Raw genomic sequence first — 21,770 nt, forward strand, 5'->3', positions numbered from 1 at the left:
TATCGAGTAATTACGCATTAAAGTAGATTTCTTATGCCCGGAATGTATACCTATGCTTATACACGTCAACTTTAGTGATCAATTACTCGATAACTGTACAGAAGAAAAATTAAAAAAAAAATTGTATTGTCAAATTTGGCACTAAAAAATATGTTCACCAAATTTTATAAAATTTTGAAGTTTTTGAAATTTTTTATGTTTTTGCATGGTTTAGCTTGGCAACATAGTATCACCTGTACCGAATATCCTTAAGAGGATGATGGATCAGTCGGTATATCGCAACCGTGAGTGCGAGAGAGATAGCTGCAAATTTCGAAATCGAAATTCTTTGACACCAGTTGGACCGATTAAAAAAAGGCTCTGTTAGTCGATTTTTGCCATCTTCCTGCGAAGGCTGACAGAGCTTTTTTTTAATCGGTCAAACTGTGTCAAAGAATTTCGATTTCGAAAATTCCAAGTGAGGTTACCGACTGCTCCATCCTCTTAAGAAAGAGGAGAACGATTTGTGCAATAATTGTTTCTCTTGTAATTTTTGTTTCGATCGATCATTTGTTTATGCTCGTAATTTTTTGAATGCTTCTGTATTATTTTTTCGTTCATAATTTATTGCTATTTTTATTTTTCCATTGGTAATATCTTTGTTCTTCATTTTTTTAATGATACCATTACGTTTGTAATTTTTTTCATTCGTCATCCGATGTACTCGTCACTTTTGCATTTATTTGTCAACGTTTTGTTCCTTTGAACCAAACGTTTTTCATGCATTTGATTTAGCTGGTTCATTTCGTTTTATCATTACGTTTGAAATGGTTTTTTTTTTGCAACCTTTAGCAATGAGTTGCTCATTTGAGGCAAGTTTTGAGAGTTCAATGTACTCTCATGAGTTACAAAGCTTTCGTGGTCAAGTATTTTCAAGTCAATCGTTCAATTTTTTAAATTTCTGCTCATTTCTGTATACGAATCCATTGGAATTATTGACTCGTGAATGTTTTTTCAAACAAATGAATGCAAGCCGAAGATTTCAGTAATTTTCGAAACTTTCAATCCTTTCCACGATTTAGCACAAAAATTCGCTCTCATTGCACTGACATCAGGTCGCGGAGAAATATTTACGATGAGGGCAAGTTTTCAATAAAGTATGAAGAAAAAATGATTTTCTCATACAGTTTTTCGAGTCCGCGAGAATTCCAGTTTACTTTTAATCACTGCGCTTTTTACCATTTAATCTCGCTCGCCTCCAACGGTCATTCGGAGTTCCTGCAATTTATTTAGCCTCCTCTATTGGAGGCTAAATGCACGAGTTTTTACCACGAGAGATGCAAAAAAATGAAAATCAGCGATACAGATATGGAGCACGGAAAAGGAGGGAAAAAGCTTTCGCAGTCGGCCGGTATTCGTCAATGTGCAGCTATAGCGAGGTCGATCACCCGATTTCTGTATGGAGTCATTTGTCGGCATGGATATTTTACTGCATGCAAGAGCAAGAGGGAAAGAGAGGGAGAAAGCAACCGAACAGCATGTGCCAACTATTTAACACGCTTGGTCGTAACGAGAACAGCGTGAATGTTATCGCTGTTTAACATCCGCGGCTTTCTGGACTGCACATATTGAACGCTTTCAACCCCCCAGCCCTCGCATCTCTCTCCCTCTGCCTCTGGCTGTGTCTTTTCAACTCTTCTTCTCTGTCTTTCTACATCCCGATCGATCCGCTTTCTCTTTCCTTCTCTTTGGGATATTTATTTTTTTATTTATCCGTTCAGTTGTGTCACGACGTTTATCATGACGCTGAAGTTTCCAACGTTGGAGTCCAACGAAATGATCGAAAAAAAATCTCCAATAATTCCAGTAATTCTCCTATTTTGTTCCCTGCCAAATTTGCGATTCATAGTTTTTCAAGCTGCACCAACGATTCGTCAAATAAACAATTGGTGAATTAAAAACGTTTTTTTCGTTCATTTCGTTGAACTCCAACGTTGGAAACTTCAGCGTCGTCAAATTGAATAATTTCGCTTTCGTTAATTAGGCCAGACCACGAGATCGATTTCAAGTCCTTCTAAAAATCCATTGCTCCATATCGTCAATATTTAAAAAAAAAAAATAAAATAAAATAAAGTCAAAAGAAAGAGTTTCCACGAACAGGTAAATCCTTTTTCGAGATAAATTCTAAGCATTTTTCCGAGACACGGACTCGGACTCTTTGCACGAATATCGCGGACAACGAGCCCCAAAAAACACACCCGCCGTACAAAGGGTACATCGATTTTTGCTTGTTATTCGGTGACCACAAATTTTTACACGTCAAATGACATTCGCGACGAGGACACGCGCGCGCTACTAGTGTGCTTTAGGCCGAGCGTGACGAGGTAAAAAGAGACGAGCAAAAATAGTTTCTCCAAGAGTTTTGATCTCGCCACTTTTTCCAACAGTTTTTTTTCGCCCTCGCGATCTTTCGGAGAGAGAGCGAGCGAGAGGGCGACTCACGAGCAAGCGGACTATTCATGTGTATGTTTAATGTATGATCCACGATTTTATTTACCTTCGTGCTATGTATGTATGGATGGAGGATTGTGAGAAATGTGGGGAAGCTTAAAGTTGCCGAAAAACGATTCTCTCCGTCGTGGAGAAACGGCATAAACGGGCGAGGGGGACGTATACGCGAAACTCGATCTAGAGAACCTCCATCCACGTGTGTGTGCGCGTGTATAGATATATTACATATTTATTCGAAGCCGCGTGCGATCAACGCAAAACGCGGCTTGGAACGCGATATCCCTGAAATTCGCCGACGTGCGTGGATCATATCCGAGAAAAGAAGACCCTCTTTTAATCCCTTTCGGGCTCCTTACCAAAATAATCATAATGATTAATGAGAGCAACGTAAACAAGGCGATGCGAAAGGAAACGAGGTTTCGGGCTGGGCCCGAAGAACAAAAGTGGCATCTCGCTACTTGCTAATCGAAAATGAATTTTGCTTCATTCTCGTTCTCTTCGAATCTCAATGGAAAAACCTTTCGACTTTATTCGCTTTGTCGGATAATTGGGTGCGAGTTTTTGTCACGCGTCATAACGGTTGCGATATAAAAGCCATTTTCGTTCCTCGGCATAATTTTTGTTCATTTTTTCACATATGTGTTTCGCGTTCTTTCAATTATCAATGCAGTTTGAACGACGCTGAAGTTTCCAACGTTGGAGTCCAACGAAATGAACGAAAAAAACGTTTGTAATTCACCAATTTTTTATTTCACGAATCGTTGGTGCAGCTTGAAAAACTGCGAATCGCAAATTTGGCAGGGAACAAAATAGGAGAATTACTGGAATTATTGGAGAGTTTTTTTCTATCATTTCGTTGGACTCCAACGTTGGAAACTTCAGCGTCATGCAGTTTGAAAAGTTTCGATTATTTGGGGAAGAAACTTTTTAGCGAAATTTATCAGCGAGCTTGAGGGGAAAGTCATTAGAGGAATCGGCGAGACAGTGGCGCGATCTTTTGTGACTTCCGATGGGCGGAGGAACGAAAAGTTGGAAGCAGGGAAGGAAGGGGAAGAGAATAGAAGTTGCTCGCTACGAAGACGGCGCAGGAGCGAGACTGTCAGTCCAGGAGACCTCGTGCATCTCCCTCCCGCTCGTTCTCTCTTCTTGCCTTCTTGACAGTGCTGTTGCAGCACAGACAGGAAGGAAGCGTAGCGAACCGTGAAGCCACGGGGTCTGCAGGAGAGGTGCATACGTAATTGCAGTCTCCACTCGACGGAGGGAAGGGGGGAGACTGTTTCTCTGGCTCTCTCTTTTTTGCCACTGCGTCTCAAGCTTCCCATTCCGTGTCCTCCATCTTCTTATTCCCTCCCCCGTTTCGTTCAATTTTTCTTCTCTCTCTCTCTCTTCGTGTAATCAACTCGTAACAAATGCGCTTTTGAATTAACTACAATTTGGCAAAGTCCATTCTCGCGAGTCGTTCCTCTTTTTTTAACCAACTCAAGCTTCGAGTAATTAGCATTCGTGGAGTTACGTAAATGTGGCTTTGCAATAATCCTTTGCAATTTCTTCCATTAGCAAACCGACCGAAAACCTCTTTTTCTCGTTTAAATTTCTTCCTCCCAATCTCTGTCTTTATTTTCTACGTTTTCTAGCAAGAAAAATCCGTTTCACGCTCCCCTTATTATCAGTATTTATCACAAATTCTCAATCTGGTTACCTCGCCGTCAATTTTGCCCTCGCAAAATTATGGTTTCTCATCTCCACGTTTCATTGGGATTCGAGCTTGTGGAACCACGAGGCAGCTCCCCCGGCCTTCCGATTCGCGCTCGGAGAATCTTCCTCGATTCCACGACAGACCACATAAACATCTCCGCACCGTTCCAAACCGCCACCGTACAAGCCCATTTGTTCCCCGGAGATTGAGCCGGCTCTGTCGCACAGGCACGCACATTAATAAACATAAATACCAACATATATGCACCGCTGTATGGGTACATCACTGGAAATAGTTCATAAAGCATGAATTATTGAAACACGCGTATATCTTTGGATGTACAGACGAGCTCGTATGTCACATCGATGCGTCGTACATACCCGGAGGTTCGCGATGTCAAAGACGCCATCTTGCGCAAATGCACATCGCCGAGCGAAGGCGGAGCCAGGGAAGCTCCTGAAGTGTTGTATATACAAATACAGAGAGACACTTATGCTCGCGAGCGTACATTTGTGTGTACGTTTGGATACGCAAATATACAAGTCTCGTCGTCTCACTGGAGGCTTTGCCCCTCCAACTGCTCGCGCGTGCTCGAATTATGTTTACTTTTCTCGCTCGGCTCACCATACGCGTTCTCGTCAATAATCGTTTATTTTGTGTTTTCTTTGTTTACGAAATCGGTTGTTTCTTCGTGAGGAAGCGACTGGCGATATCTTTTGGCTGAAGATATTTTTGTATGACGCTGAAGTTTGCAACGTTGGAGTCCCAACGAAACGATGTAAAAAAGTCTCCAATAATTTCAGCAATTCTTCAGATCTGTTACCTGCCTAATCTTGCAATTCGTGGTTTTTCGATCTACACTAATAATTCGTGAAATAAATAAAAATTGGTGAATTAGAAATGTTATTTTCGTTAACTTCGTTGGACTCCAACGTTGCGAACTTCGGCGTCGTTTTTTTGTTTATCCGTTTATTCGTTCGCTTCCTTTCCTCGAAAGTCCGAGGAAATGTCAACTCCCAGGGTTTCGGTTGTCGAGAATTTTTGCAGACCTTTTCGCAGTCCCTAGAAATATTCCGGGCCGAGATGAGTTTTCTTCGGTTTTTACTTCGATACGGAATTCGAAAGAGGGACGCTGCATTTGATATTTTTCGTAGTACAAACTCGCTGAACGCCGCGACGACCGGCCGCTCTTCCGAGAATCTTGATTGTATGTTATTACGCGAATTGAAGAGGAAAACGATCCTGAAAAAAGGTGGAGGGAAGGCTCATGTGTACGGATGAAAGAAAAAGAGAAAAATCGCCGCTGGGGGGCGCTCCGCGTACACTGCGCGGAGGGCATGGGCGCGAACCTCCGACGAAATGAGACGTTATTTTCGTAATTTGTTGTGTGGCCTCTTTTTCTCCTCTCTTCTATATACACCTTTATTATGTTTTTATTTCGTAACGAAATTCTCGATCGACCTCAACATTTTTCTCCCCTCATGCGCGTCCATGTTTCATCTCGTCATTTTCGTTTCATCGTGTTTTTTGGCACGATTTTTCGAAATTTTCAATCGTTTTCCAACTGACAGAATTCGGTCGTCCGAGTTTCGAATAAATCACACCCAGCCAGAACTTCGTAGAGTTCATTCCCCGATCTGGAGGGAAAAATATTGCGTTATCAAAAGGCGTTTGCAGGCGGCGAGGCGCGCCAAGTCTCGTTGAACTGTACGACAATTTAGTGGCAATAATAATGAAATTATATTTATAGAATGAATTTATTTAGCGTGGATCGAGAGTAAGAAGCGCGCGCGTAACGTAGCGAATCTCGCGTGCAATTCATTATTCGTCTTCGCATTTCAGTACGTATTCACGCGCGCGCGCGCGCTTCGGAAATTATTCGAGCGTTCGTTCGCCGAGCGGAAAATCGCGAGGGAGAGAGTTTTTAAATCGTGCTATGGGTATATAAATGTATACAGAAATTAAACTCTCCCGCGAACGCGAGCACCAGATTCGTTTTCAGTTCGAGCTTCAGTCGTTGTTCGTGTTGTTACAACGATTATTATTATTTTCGATATTCCAGCGACGTTAAACAACGAGAGTTTCACAGCGCGAAAGATATTCTCACTAAACACACACACACGAGCGTAAAACCGCTTGCTGAGTCGAGAGAATTCATGAATCGTGAAATCGAGGTTAATTTCGATGAAATTATAGAGTTTCGCTCTCAACGAAAGAAAAATTCAATGAGTTTTCTATTGTTTCGATATAAAGAATTTTTAGACATTTGGGAAAACGCGATCGATCCTGTCAAATTCAACTAATTCGATCGTGTTAGATGTAAACAGAAACAAATCGAGGTTCGTTATTTCCTCGTTCGTGAATCTTGCTCAATAACCATTTGCAGACTTTCGTTAATTCATCGTACGACGTCTCTGTACACGGAGAGAAAAAAATAGTAAGAATTACTATGCTGCCATGGTTCTATATCGTCCATTTTGAAGGTTTTTACTAAAAATATTTTCATTTCCAAGTTAATTCTGAATGAAAATTTTTAAATTGCGTATTTTGCTGTGACAAAGGTGCTTAAACTGTGCCATTTTTTCCTAACATAGTTCACCAACGAAACACGTTGTAAAATTTATGTTGACTCGATGATGAGCTGTCAAGTAGAATTATTATGCCGTTTTGCTATACTCAGTACTGTTTTCACAATTGAAATTTACAGTTGAACGTAGTAAAATTTGAGGAGTTTGAACACAAGCATCGATCATGCGTCAAAGTGTTTAGAAATTTAATATGGTAAATAACAGAATTTCATTCGCAATTGTACGATAATATACCGGTGTATTTATTTTGACATCACTCATCAATTTTCATCGAGTCGCTTCAAAAAAAATGACTATGTATGTTCGTAAGAATTAACAACGTTAAAGTTTGCAACGTTGGAATCCAACGAAACGAAGGAAAAAAATATTTGTAATTCGCCAATTATTTATTTTACGAATAATCGGTGTAGGTCGAAAAACTACGAATTGCAAATTCGGCAGGAAAGAAAATTGGAGATCAACTGGAATTATTTAAGCGTTTTTTTAGATCATTTCGTTGGACTCGAACGTTGCAAACTTGAGCGTCGTAAGAATGAATAAATATTACCGATACAGAACCCTACTTCTATGCCACCATAGTAGTTTTTAGTGAAATTTTCTCTCCGTGTACGAGAATTTTTTCCAAAAAGATCAATCAATCCCGATGATTAGGTGTTTCGATAAAACGTTGGTTTTTTTTATCGTCCAGCCCGAGTGCAAACGTGGGGAACGGCAACCCTGACCCTCGAACGATAACGAACTTTTCTTTCTCCATTTTTCTTTCCTTTATTGCTGATTAATCGCTCGTATTAGGAGTGGAACTCGTTTAACTGGACCAAGGATACCGTGGGGACACTCTCTTCTGTTCCTTTTTGCCTCTCCCTCCCCTCTCCCTCCGTCGTTTTCTCACTCGGTCTACATTTACATACAGAATTGTCTCGTGAAACCCACGTGGAAAGACCCTCATGGAATTCGCAACGACAGAGCGCGAGGGAGAGCGAGCGAGTCGGTTATTGTCGTATCCCCTTAATACCGGCCTGCCTCCGTCTCACTTCGTCCTCCTCTGTTCCACGGTATCTGATAAAACAGCACTTGTTAAATGACAACTCTATCAATTCTGCGTTCAGTTGTGAATTATCGAAGTTTAAGAAAATAGAGAAAGAGAGAAAAATCGAAGAGAAAGTTAAGATCGAGGCCGTCGGAGTTTCCACAACTGCACTTCCCTTTAAATATACGGTGAAGCAGCTTTATTTCAATTCACGCTTCAAATATTTTCGAACACCGCGCGACCTCCTTTCCTTGAATTCTTTCGAACAAATGTCCAAAGATGTTCTCGCAGTCGACATTCGCGACTCCCATTATTCCCACGGGAACTCAGCAGTTCACTAATTCGTACCTTCGTATCACATTTTTCAAAAATTAACCTCTAGAAGAAAGAAAAAATAAGGGTGGTTGAGACACGAGAGTGGTTAGGCCGCGAGGATTGAAACGGATGCGTTATCCAGCGCCATCTCGATCGCTACCACGCGATATCTACGCGACTCTATCCATACGCACCGCTCGAGGGGATTTTTTTCATTTCTTTCCTTTTTTTTTCTTTTTTTTTTTCTTTTTCAACATGAATATTCATCGAGACAGACCTCACGGCCCACTCTCGTTTCCCTCTCTCGCTGCTCAACTCCCCCGTATTCCCCCTCACGTGCTCTCTCGTGCGCGAAGATATTATTTGGCTTAGCTTCGTAGCTGTATGTGCGCAGAGCTAATTATGTGTGAGTCGACACACAAACTTTTATTTCAGTATACGCGTGCCTCTGTGTGCGCGCGCGTGTGTGCGAGCGTTCAGCTTCGTATTACGGCACGAGAAATTGTCTAAAAATTTGCCAACTCCCAGGGAATAATTATAAATTCTTCGTTTCGTATATAGGAAACAATGTCTTACTAATTAGCGTCGGTAAGTTGTTTCCTAATGTGTAATCTGATGCCAGTCGAGGCCGTGAATTATTGCGTCTTGATGCACATATCGTACGTTTCATTTTATCTGTCCGGGGCTCCAATAAAATCGAAAGAAATTTCATTATCTGCTTGTGTCTTGAGCGATGAAATTCGTCGAAGTAAGATTTGCTCGAGGAATCGCTTGCGAGAGTCTCCTTATTTTATATAGTAACGGACGCGATTGTTCTCCTGGCGAAATTCTATGCTGCGGAGTTTCGAAGGAATCTTATTTTAGAAGATTCAAAAGTTAGGATAAATTGAACGCGATCGCTTTCGAAATGACGATTCCTCGTTATTTCTCGAAATTTTGATGGCACGCGGCCTAAAGGCTCGGTAACTTTAAACATCGTATTCGTAACCATTGGATCGAGGTGGAGATTCCGTCGCTGCGCGGCAGAAGTCTCTAGAGTTTCCTGTTATTTTACTTTCGTTACGGTATATTCATGAGAGTGGAATGATCAGCGGTATTTTAATTGTTTCCAACAACGACACGTTACTTCTGAACTATAATTCTCCCCAAAGTTCGAGATCTTTGAAAGATTTAGTGCCTTTGTACACCAGGACCGAAGACAAAAATGAAGAGAACCGAGCGATTTAATCTTGCCGCGGATCACAAGCGTCGCCCCGCTCACCTGAGAAACGAATCGTCTTTTTTACGGGATAACAGGTCGTGGCACACGGAGCCAGAGACACGCGAGCAAAAGCCCACGACACAGCGATTCAGTTTTAAATTCATCCGCGACGAAGTGTTTTTCGAGCTCGCTTTTCCTCGCAGCTTTCATCCGGAATCCTTCCGATTGTACACGGAGAAGATTGTACCAATATTTCGGACGAATACATAGAAAAATTTGCCATTTCACCAAAGTGCACAGTAATTTTGACGCCGAAAGCAGTTCTCTCAACGATGTACGACAGGCAAAATTCAGATCTGTGACATTCTTACGTCGAATGATCTATCGATATCCGAATGCCACTCGTGTCTTTGGTGAAATGTCGAAAACGTTTGCATATCGTTGAGTCGCACACCGTCCGAAAAGAAGTAAATTTTCTTTTCGACAAAGATTTACTTGACAAAGTCCGCTCACGAACGAAGCGATTCCTTGAAATTTTAATGACGCTGAAGTTTCCAACGTTGGAGTCCAACGAAATGATCGAAAAAAACTCTCCAATAATTCCAGTAATTCTCCTATTTTGTTCCCTGCCAAATTTGCGATTCGTAGTTTTTCAAGCTGCACCAACGATTCGTGAAGTAAACAATTGGTGAATTAAAAACGTTTTTTTCGTTCATTTCGTTGGACTCCAACGTTGGAAACTTCAGCGTCGTAAATTTTACTACGCGCCACTGCTTAATTTTCATGTTTATACTCGCGACGCTTCTATAATTGGTAAAAAGTAAAATACGAAACTATGCAATTTTTTCGTATAGCACAGAGAAACGATTGCCACGTTGTCTCCTAAATTTTCATCAAATCATTTCATTATTTACTATGTTTTAATTAAAATTCGCTCGGTCTTCATTTTTGATATAGTACACAGCGCGTTATTTACTATAACTGTGCTAATGGTTCCCCAAACTTTAGCATTATTTGTCACACTCTGTAGCGATTATTATTACAATATCGATATGGTCAGACGTAACTATAAAAACATAGTAATTTTTGCTATAAAAGTATCTCCGTGTACGTCCGATTGTTGCAGCAGTAGCTTCGCGCGAGTCTGTCTTTGGGATCGACGAAAATAAGAGAAAACAGTGATTCTGGAGGCGGAGGAAAAAACGCTGAAGATGCGTGTCCGGTTAAGCGCGCAGCGGAAAAGCCGCGCGGCGTCGCTTACGGCGCCGCTCGCTTCGAGAAACGTACGCACCAGTTTTCTAATATGGGGAGCACGCGCGTGCGTGTCCGCCTCTGTGCGTGTGGGTGAGCGCGCGCGCGCGCGCGAGAAACGCGCCGCGCTCTCCCATCTTCTCTCTCGCTAGAGCTCCGGACTCGACCAGTCCGTTTTACTTTTTTACACGCCACGGCGGTTCTGTAAACGAGATCGCCTCTTTCCCGTGCTCCTCTCGTTCCTGTAAACTCCTTACGTACGTATGCGGGATAAACTGTCGGGCTGTGCGATGCTCGTGCATCCCCCCGCGCTCTTTATATACGTCGTCGATAGTCGAGAACGATTCCCGCGGAATCCGGCAACATTTGTCACCCGTTGAGACGCGACAATTCGCTCGTGTGCTCAGCGCGTGTCGCTCGAGCCGACCGCAAACCAATCCCGTTTCATTCATTATCCACGAACAGTCCGCGAGGAGAATACGTGAGTTATATTCCCGTGCATCTCGAGCGGGTGAAGGAGAAAGCTACGAAGGCGTTCTCGCGAATCGTATCGCTTGAATTTTCCGTCTCTTCTCACTGCGTGTTTTTAAAAGTCCTCTTTCCGATTGCAAACGTTTTTCTTCGAGGACTCTTTCTTCTCGAATCGTTACTAAATTTCTGTTAATTATTTCCCTTTATTTTGAATCTTTCCTTGGTGCGCTGGAGTTGACGATTGTCGGCGACGACATGCACTCTCGCGTTCGCTTCCGACGCTTTCGAACGAACGAGTTCCGCCATTTCAGTGAGCAGCACACGTAATGGCGGCCGCCACCGCGAACCGCCATCCTTTCCGACCGGTTTCTCCGCGCTGCACTCGAAAAATGAGATGCTCGCTCGGCCAGTGGATCGGGCGATGACTCCCTCGAGACAGGCAAACTCCAAAAATTCCAACCGAAAATTCCAGCCTCCATGGGACGCTCGCGAAGGGTCGAGGCGAGAGCCGCCGCTGCGGCGTTCGTCATTTCCTCGTCGCGCGATGCGCGAATTTTCTCCTCCTTCTCCCCGCGTATTCTTTATTTTTTATTCTCAACGCTCTCTTTCCTCGTTTCTTTAACGCTCTCGTTATTCTTGTCCTCGTGCAATGTCCACTACGCGGACTTCGGACGTACGATACACTGAAACGGAGCGGGAGAGAGAGAACGGAGATCGCGACGCTGAGATAAAACAGCAAAGCTGACAGAAATATCACTGAGATAAAAAGCCGAGACTTGTATCAGCTCGGGGGCGAGTGAGGTCGTGCGCGCACGGGCAGCTCATACCCCGCGAGATGGCGGGAGCGCACGAGGGATGAACAAGAGTCAACGCGTGTGCCGGGCGAAGAGAGGAAAAAACGGGGGAAACAAAGGAAAAGACAGTTTCGTGAAATTGCATAAAAACGTGAACTCGCCCTTAAAGCGGACACAGCCTCGTGGCGAAGAGAGCGCGCGGCAGGAGGAGGAGAATGTTGAAAAGGGAGCGAAGCGTCGGCGCGATAAACAGCGCCGGCCATGCAAGTTTTTTGCTGCCCCCGTGCGCGAGCTGCGCGTGCGTACGTTTACCGAGTCTTCGCAGCGGCCGGATCTGTCTTTCTCACTTCTCGCTTATTTTCCCGTGTCTCTCCGTTTTTTTATTTCGCCGCATCTTTCTCTCCATTTCTCACGAAGCTATTTCGCTTCTTTCGCTCATTTATCTCCTCGGAGGTTCGTTCTCCGCGGCCTTTTCGAGGCGAGATGAAGTGGGCGCGTTTGCGCGCTCACCCACCCTCGTACATCCTCGGCTCAATCATCCGCGTTCGCTCGCTGCTCCCGCTCCTTCGCGCAAAATGCACGGGGAAAAAACAGTAAACGATGCGCGCCCAGCTGCAGCTTCGGGCTCGCCCGATTTCCATGACGAGAGTTGGCCTGCGCCATTTCCGAAGTCGCCAACTTTCTGCTTTTCGCAAACTTCTTTTGCCTTCTTTTTTTTTATTACTCCGAGAGTTTAACGAGCCGTTCACTCGCCACGGAACGTTCGTTTGCTTCATGACTAATGTATGTGTGTGTGGGTGTGCGAATACGCGAGGGATCGAGTCTAACAAACTTATTCGACGTATGCGCGCCGCGGGAACCCCGCGCGATAAATTTTCTTACCTTTTTTCTTCCCCGCGTACTCGAGAGCGTTGCACCCGAAGACACTCGTATGCAAACTTCATCGCACGTACTGCGAGATCGCACAAAAGGGTGTGATGGACTTCCACGAGCCTCGGGCCGAAGGGAACCAGCTCAGCAGCTCCTCCGCGTCTAGTTAATGTGAAAAGAGGGAGAGGAAAGCGGAGAGGGCGAAAGGGCAAGAAAGCCTCGAAAATTAATGCTCGTAACTCGGGCGCGCCTCGCTCCCGACGGAGGCAGTCTCTACTTACCGCGCGCGCGTGTGCGTGCGCGCGCGCGCGCCCAGTAGTTACAGTACGCGGAGGGCAGACTCGCAAAACAGGGGTGGAACAGCAGCTTATCAGCGTATGCGGTCGCGCGTCTGCCGAACGAGAACTCTCTCGAAGGTGGTAAAGCCCGAGCACGAGTTTCTCATTCCTCTCGCGGTTCCTCTCGCAACGCTCGTGCCTCCCTTCGTCGCGGTGGCTCGGCTGTGAGAAGAAAGCGCGCTCGATATATCGACCCCTTGGAGCCCCGGCGTCCTCTTAGCCCCGTCGAGAATCCTCCGCGTGTCACGCTTTACTTTGCCAAATGGTCCGAGGAGCGTGTAACCTTCTCGATTAATCGAATGGAACCTCGACGTCGAAACGAGAATTGCTAAACGTGAGGTCTCGTCGATGAAATAACTGAGGAATTAAAATTTAATAAATACCCGGGGCACAGGACGTGCTCTGTTCACCGGATAAACGGATTCATTCGAATGCAAATCTCGTCAGTTTGCGCGCTCGCTAACTTCTGCATAACTTCACGACTCATACACTCGGGGAATTTGCTACTCACCTGCTGCTGCTGCTGCTGCTCAGTCATTAATTGATTGTCTCTCCCCTCCCTCCAATCGCTTTTCCCGCATTTTTACGCACCCGTCTCACCCGGGGAGTATGAGCAATGGGCAATTCCTTATGCTCTCGCTTGTGGGCCACTTAATTAAGACGTCTCGGGCAATTAGGCTCTCCTTGTTCGGCCTACGCGTCACTCGCTAAAAAAGTCTATTATTCCAAGCACGCTTCAACATCCGTCTCGCTACGATCTCTGATCGTACGTGTACCGCGCTATTCAATCACCGATTTATCTGCAGATCTTAACTCGACGATAGCGCGATTCATCTTCGCGAAGCTTTCTCACGGATCGTAGATTCGTTTTCGAATTACACTTTGTCGGGACGGGATCACTCGATGGGGGAGGGGGACGAGGGATTTAATTGTCGATTGGGTCGTCAACGTTGTGGGGTGCCTCCGCATTCGCGAGAGTGGGCACGTCCATGGAATCAGGCTGCATGCGGTTTCGAATTCGCCGAAATCTGACTCGTTACAAATGCCGTTTTTGTCACAAACTTTGACGACGCTGAAACGAATCGTCTTTCACTTTTTGCTCATTCATTCTCATTCCATCAAATTGTTACGAGTTCGCGATCGACCAGGAAAAATTTATCGCGGCTTGTGACGCTGAAGCTTTCAGCGTTGGAGTCCAACGAAATTATGCAAAAAAGCTCTCCAATGATTCCAGTGCGATTCTACAATTATGTTACCTGCCTAATTCGCAATTCGTTGTTTTCCAGTCTACTCCAATGATACGTGGCATAAAAATTGGTCAATTCCAAACATCATTTTCGGCAATTTCGTTGGACTCCAAACTTCAGTGTCTTTATTTTTATCTTTTTCTATTGCATTTAAATGCAATAGAAATTTTTCAATTGAAATTCTCGTTTTCTGAAAAATTAAGGAGGGTGGATCGCGAGGATGCAATGTTGCCTTGCTAAACCATGTTAAAAATATTAAGAATTTCAAAATTATAAGAATTTAATAAAATTTGGTAAATGTATTCTTTAAAAATATATGAGACAATATACATTTTTTTAGATTTTTTTAGCACATAGCTCTCGAGTAATTGAACACTAAAGTTCACGTCTATAAGCATAGAGTTAACATTAATACTAGGGTGTGTCGAAAAAATCAATATTTTTTTTTTCAGGCTCCACAAGCATTTTTCTTCTTATTATGCCAAACGAGTAAGGACAGCCCAAAATAAAACTATTTCGGCCGGCCCACCGCATGCTTCAATTGTCCGTGAGTATAACACGTGAAAAAAAAACTTCGGTGAACATTGTTCCATATCATCTGTAAAAAAATTGCACAAATATTTTACTGACGTATTTTTGTAGAGAATTGAATTCCCTACAAAAAAAGTCCTCAGAGTCATTGGCCTAGAACCAACTGTTCAACGGCTACAGCAGTTTGAAGTTTCTAACGTCACCTGGCCAGATTTCGCATGTATCATTTTCTATTTTCGAGGTCGCTCCTTTTAAGGAGTTTCGGTACAAGCGATACAATGTTGCCATGCTAAACCATGCTAAAAACAAAAAATTTCAGAATTTTATAAAATTTGGTCAACATGTTTTTTAGTGCTAAATTTGAAAACACAAATGCGTAATTACTCGATAACTAAGTAGAAGAAAATTTTGAAAAAATTTGTGTTTTCGCACTTGATGTTGAAGAACATTATCACCAAATTTCATAAATTTCTTAATATTTAGACTTCTGTACCGAAACTCCTCGATGGTGCTGTTTAAATTGGGCTGAAGCCTATGTTTTTTATATTTTTTAAAAACTAAGCAACAAAGTAGCAATTTTAGACTGAAACGGTTCGGCATTGCGCCAACGTGTGCGCTTACAGCGCTCAAACCGTTCGGTATTACGCCATCATGTAATTATAATAAGTTAATCAATTCAATTGTAAGCACGGGAAATAAATTGAACTGTTTTCTCTCTCTCTCTCTCTTTTCCTATGTATATTTGTATCTGTGCATTCGCTTTGGTTAATTGAATTTCATAATTTATTCAAAAAAATAGTGGAAAGACAAACAATTTATGTCGTTCGTTCAAACAAATGAGAACAGTATGTACCCGGTATTTTTGCCTAGATAACGATCCTAGAAGCTATTTGAGAAAAACTATACTTAAAAATAGTTTTCAGTCCAATTTAAACAGCACCATTAAAAGGAGCGACTTCGAAAATACGGTTGGTTCTAGGCCAATGACTCTGAGGACTTTTTTTGTAGGAAATTCAATTCTTTACAAAAATACATCAGTAGAATATCTGTGCAATTTTTTTTACAGATGATATGGAACAATGTTCACCGAAGTTTCTTTATCACGTGTTATTCTTATGGAAAATTGAAGCGCATGCGGTGGGCCGGCCGAAATAATTTTATTTTGAGCTGTTCTTTCGGCTAGCTTCATCGTTTGGCATAATAAGAAGAAAAATGCTTGTGGAGCCCGAAAAAAAAAATATCGCTTTTTTCGACACGCCCTAATATCTCGTGCATAAGAACTTCGATTTAACGCTCAATTGTTCGATAACCATGTGGTAAAAAAATTTGAAAAAAATTGTATTTGTATACTTTATGCCAAAGAATTATCTGATTATTTTGATTTCGTGATCGGGCCTCTTTAAGCGAACTTTTTAGCCACGTTTTCTGTAATTCGACCATAAAAAATGGTTTGAAAATGACAAGCGACTAACGAAATGCGTCTTTAAATGGTTGTGCCAACAGGTAGGATGTCGAGTGGCGGTGTAACGAGTGCCCCCGTGAGCCAGGTATGTCGTCCACACTTTCACGGCTCGATGCTGCATCCGTGGTTATCGGGTACGAGCGGGGACGCATCGAAGCCATGGGGTTTCCCAGCGACAGCGGCGTCGACGGGGGGCGGTGCAGGGGGCGAGGACAAGCCTCAGAGTCCGCTGGGTTCTTCGTTGCCGCCGTCATCGGGTAGCCTCTCGAGTCACGGGGGTGGCGGTGCCGGTCATCATTTGTTTTCGTTTCCACCGACTCCACCGAAAGACGCGACACCGGACAGCATAACGACGAGCACTTCCTCAACGACCAACAACAACAATAACAACAACACCAACAACAACAACAACAGCAATAACAACAACAACAACAACAGCTCGAGCAGTAACAACAACAACAGCAGCGCAAACGGACTGAGCCTCGGTGGCGGTAGCAGCGAGTACCAAGCCGCCGTCGCTCACGCGGCTGTCATGGGAGCTTTCATGCATCATCAAGACGCGCTCGGAGCCACATCCGGTGGCTCCTGCGACGTCAAGCCTTCGGTGATGCTCGGGCATCACCACGGCGCGCCCTCCCCACCTCACCAGCACAACAATGGAAACGGTAGCAACGGCGGACAGGTGAAACAACGCGAAGGTAATAATCAAAGCGCCAACTCGACTACCAACGGTCCCAACAACTCGGTCAACGTTGGCACTGCCTCCGCTGGTGGTGGCGCTGGCCAACAAAATGCCGGCCCCGGGCAAACGAGCAGCCAGCAAGCGACAACCAATCAGCAACAGCAGCAGGATTACCAAAATCCCGGTGGCGCTGCTTCACCCTCCTGTCGGGATTCCTATCACACCTCGACCTCCTCATCCGCCGCTAACAATCCCTCCCATCATCATCACCCCGCTCATCCAACCTCTCACCATCCCAATCATCATCACCACCATCACTCCGCCAGTTCCGCTTCCCAATACGATCCAACTGCCACCGCTTACAACATGTATCAACACCTACAATATCCCACTCATCACAGCCACAATCCCCACAACGGTTCTTCCCTATTTACCAATTCGCATCACAATACTACCGGCGTTACCGGCCTAAGTCCCGATTCTAAACTACTCGGCTCCACGCACGGCAACACACCCCAATCCCCCGCATCCCAACAACAGCAGCAGCAAAAGCCGAGGAACAAGTCCAGAACGTCCGCCGGTAAGCGGAATTTATTGTTTTCTTTCGTTGTTTTTTTTTTAATTTTTAATTTTTTTAAATTATTATTATTATTATTATTATTTTTTATCTTTATTCGTTTTCTTTTCTTCTTCTTCCTCGAGTCTCCTTTTTTCGGATCTTTCATTTTGGCTCAGTACCGCGGGTTTTTCGTTTTTGGCATCAGGGCTTTTTATTACTCTTGTGTTCTCCGTTCCTTGTGCCTCTCCAGTTTTTCTCTTTACCTTCCTCGTTATTCCAGATTTTTCATTTCAAACCTGTCTTTGCGTTTTTTCTTCTTCCTTTATCTTTTCGTTTCTTTTGTTTTTCGTTATGTTTTTCCATTTTGTTTTCAGTTAATGTCACTCGCAGCATCTTTACTTTATCAACATCACTTTTTTAAAATTTTTTTTTATTATTATTCTTCGAATTTTTGTCTAAACTTTTTGTTCAAACTCGCCCTGATTCCTCAGAGTTTATGGTTTGGGCTTTTGGTGGTGGTTTGACGCTTCTCGTCGATTTATTTCGTTTATTTTCTCAGCATTTTGCGCAGGCTCAACAACGAATTGACTCGTTCGAGGCCTGCAACATTCTTTTTTTTTTTATTTTTCTCAACGATGATAATTATTTCGGATAATTGGAACGATTCATCAAAATCCGTATCAAAGTTGATTCAGAGCCGATACATCGAACTCCAGAAAAAAAAAAAAAATTTAAGCTTTGAAAACAATTTATTTTCTGCCCACTTTGAGTTGTAAATGATTTTTTCATTTCTATTTCCTTCCATCATTTTCTCCCCGAATTTCCATTTTATTATTATTTGTTTATTTCGATGGTTCTCACGTTCGGTTTCGTGAGCGTTGGGATGGGGGAGGAAAGGTTTGAATAAACCAAAGAAAAAACTGGGCACACCGATTTTTTCGTATTTTTGCCTCACTGACGTTTTTTGCGTGGCACCAAACATTATCGCGCGACAGCACCTCCATGATCAACATGAAAATTAAAACAGCAAACAAAAATCAAACGATCACACACCTCATGAGAAAGATTATAACAAAACTACACGAGAGCACGTTTTTTTCTAAGTTTTCATTTATTTTTTCATTTTATTTTTTTCGATGTGGTGTGGCTAAAAGTTTTTCACAAGCAACACACGTGCAGTAAAATCATCCACGTTGTTCGATCTGTGTGGTCTCTGTTTAACCATTCGTTTTTCCATCACTTTTGATCCGGCGATGAAAAATTTTGCCGAAAATCAATTTTTTTCCCCGTTACGTTTTCACGGCCAATTAAAATAAGACAATTGGAGACGAAATGAAAAAGAAAAAGGAAGCCAAAGTTTATTGGGAAAAGGAGAAAAACTGATTAATTTTCGGGAACAATGTGACGATTTTGTTTTTTTATCTCCTTGCTACCGAGGAAAAAATAACAACGCGCACATGAACCGTGTGTATTCATCAGTACGCTAATTAAACTCGCTAATTAAATTGTCTTGCGACACGTGAAAAATAAAATGAGTGAAAAAAGAAATAAGCCAGCGCGCGTGTTCCCTTTTCTTCTAATTTTCGTGCCGAAGCGAGGGAGAAAAAGGGGCAGAGAGAAAGAGAGAGAGAGAGAAATCCACTTTTGTGGTCGGAGAAAAGGGCCGTTCGTTTTTTATTCTTCGTATTCCAATATTCGTAGAGAATTGAAAGAATCGTTGGAGCCTCGTGTCTACGAGACTCTCGCGAAAAGATCGACCGTCCTCTCTTCATAAATTTGTTTTTTTTTTTTCTTTTTTCATGCCTGTGTGTGTACACACGAATACGAATTGAACACACTCTCGTAAATCTACGAGCACCCGCTCGATTGCGAAATAATATAATTGCCTCGCGCGCGCTTCCCACGATGCGTGACTCCTAATTTATCGCTTCTCTCGCATGAAAATAATGATTAAAAAACCGCCGAGTATGAAAAGAAAAAAAGTATCATTAAAAAATCAAATGGAAAAAGCGTCGTGCGGCGTGGAAGAAAAAATAGGCGATGAGAGAAACTAATTAATTTATGAATTTCCCAACAAGTTCGTTGTTCAGAAATTTCTCAACTTTTTTTCTTCCACCATTCGTTCTTCTTATCGCGAAATTCTATCCGTTAATTGTCAGTTTATTTTTCTCTTCGCGCACTCGTTCAATTTTGTTTCATTTCTATTTTCATGAATTTTCATCTCTCACTTCGGTACGAATTTTTCATTTAATCGTTAAGCAATATTAACAGGAAAAACGATTGAAAATAGTCGTTTCGTTCACCTCCGCCGACACGGGTTTTCATCTCATCAACTTTTTGTCCAATATTTTCAATTATTCTTTGATTTCTCGGACCCTTCATCGGGCTCGTTTCTCATCGGCCGGTGGGAACCCCAAATCGAATTAAATCTTTCCCCCTCTCGCTCTCTTTCTCTCTCCCCGCTCTCTCACTCCCGATCGCTCGTGATTGGGGTAACTCTCAGTGCTCTCGATCAGACTCGTCTAGTTTACGAACGACCGCAATGTCAATTAGGAAGCTTATACATACACGCGCGTATACGAGACACAATATTGTGGCGCGGAAGAAGCTTTACGAGAAACGCGCGAGCCACTAGATCGCAGATAAATGAGATCAAATGATTAATCAACACGAAGCTGAACGAGAAACAATCTCGGGATTCGGGACGCTGCGCTTAATACCAACGTGGAAATGGATCACGAGAGAAGTCCAACGAGGACGTACGCAGCTTCGCACGGTTTGACGATACAGAAATCTCAAAAATCAATACGAAATGTTGGCGCATTCTTTCGCACATGAATTTTCCCATTTTCAACTACTTTTCAAACGAATATTCAACATTTTTTACTCTCCCGCAGATACGAATTTTGACTAATGGAAAAACATTTTTTTAAATCGTTCAAATACTGTAAGTCAGAAAAAAATGTACATTTTGCAAACTCTTGGAGTATATAAATGATCACATTGACGTTAGTGACTACTTCCGGTCAACCCTCCACCAAAATATCCGGACCCAAATCCACTGTAGCGAAGCTTTCAGTCTTTTGCCAACCCTTGTCTCTCAATCTTTCTCTCTCTCTCTCTCTCTCTTTCTTACTTTCCTTCAACCCGTCCAAACAGATAAAAAGAAAAATTAAAAAGCTGAGGAAATAGATCGATCCAACGAAAATAACTGGTCTTGAAAATATCCTGAGACTAACGAAATTCTGCTTTTGCTCTGGTAATCGCTTCTTGGTATGTCGGCAATGCATGCGTTTTACGTGAGTCATATAAATATGTATAAATTCATCGAAACGTTTACATATTCATATGAAAATGCGTATATTTGTTATTAACGATAAAAAAAACGACGATAAAATTCTTCAGTCACTGGATGTCGTTAAAAGTGTTTCGAATTTCTACAAAAACAAATTTCTTTATAATTATCTCTGCTGATTTCGGCGATGATGAAGAATTTTCTCGCCAGTTTCTCTCTTTTCGTTTCGTTGGCTCTGACAAAAATCCAAATATTACGAAATTAAATAGCCAACCGAAAGGCCAATCGAAGGTATAAAACTCGACTTGAAAGCTGCAACTATTTTGTCCCAACGAACGAATCGAATGGCAACCGTCCTTCAAACCTGCGAATCAATATTAACATACTTTACCGCCTGTTTTGGGTGGAAATCGACATTCTCAGAGGGTCGCGAGTGCGTGAATTGCGGTGCAACCTCGACACCCCTCTGGCGACGAGACGGTACCGGACATTATCTTTGCAACGCCTGCGGACTTTATTACAAAATGAATGGCCAAAACAGGCCTCTCATCAAGCCCAAAAGACGCCTGGTGAGTAAAATTTTTCTTTTTCATTTTCATTGCTTTGCCCAATCCCACACTCATATTTTCATTCGTTCCTTATTTGGTTAGTTTCGGAAAAACAATTTTCAGTGACATTTTCGTATCCGTCATTCCCTTTCCGAGGCAACAATGCCTCGGATAAAGATCAAGGACACTGAATAAAGCCGAACGATATTTCGCAGCGTTCACCTGCCCTGGCTACAAAGTTTTCAGACGCGATAGTAATGTTTCGCGAGAAACGATCGCTCGATATTTCACCTCGCGATGGCAATATGCACACAAAACGACAAGTGTGGAAGCGAAAAGTGTACGAGAGAGAGATAGAGAGTGAGACGGAGCAGGCCTCATTCTTGAAGCAACATGCACAAATTC

At 42.9% G+C, this 21,770-nt stretch overlaps 1 protein-coding gene across 1 annotated transcript in view; it reads left to right on the top strand.

The window, feature by feature from the left end:
• The window catches only part of LOC122412687 (GATA-binding factor C-like), an 85,589-nt gene that overhangs the window by 13,015 nt on the left and 50,804 nt on the right, over window positions 1-21,770 (top strand). Inside the window, exons 3-4 of the mRNA XM_043422427.1 lie at window positions 16,323-17,543; window positions 21,241-21,386. Coding sequence (XP_043278362.1) covers window positions 16,323-17,543; window positions 21,241-21,386 — 1,367 coding nt within the window. The remainder of the gene's footprint in view (window positions 1-16,322; window positions 17,544-21,240; window positions 21,387-21,770) is intronic.

Source organism: Venturia canescens, chromosome 1, assembly GCF_019457755.1.
Source record: "Venturia canescens isolate UGA chromosome 1, ASM1945775v1, whole genome shotgun sequence".
In the NCBI taxonomy this organism is placed as follows: domain Eukaryota; kingdom Metazoa; phylum Arthropoda; class Insecta; order Hymenoptera; family Ichneumonidae; genus Venturia; species Venturia canescens.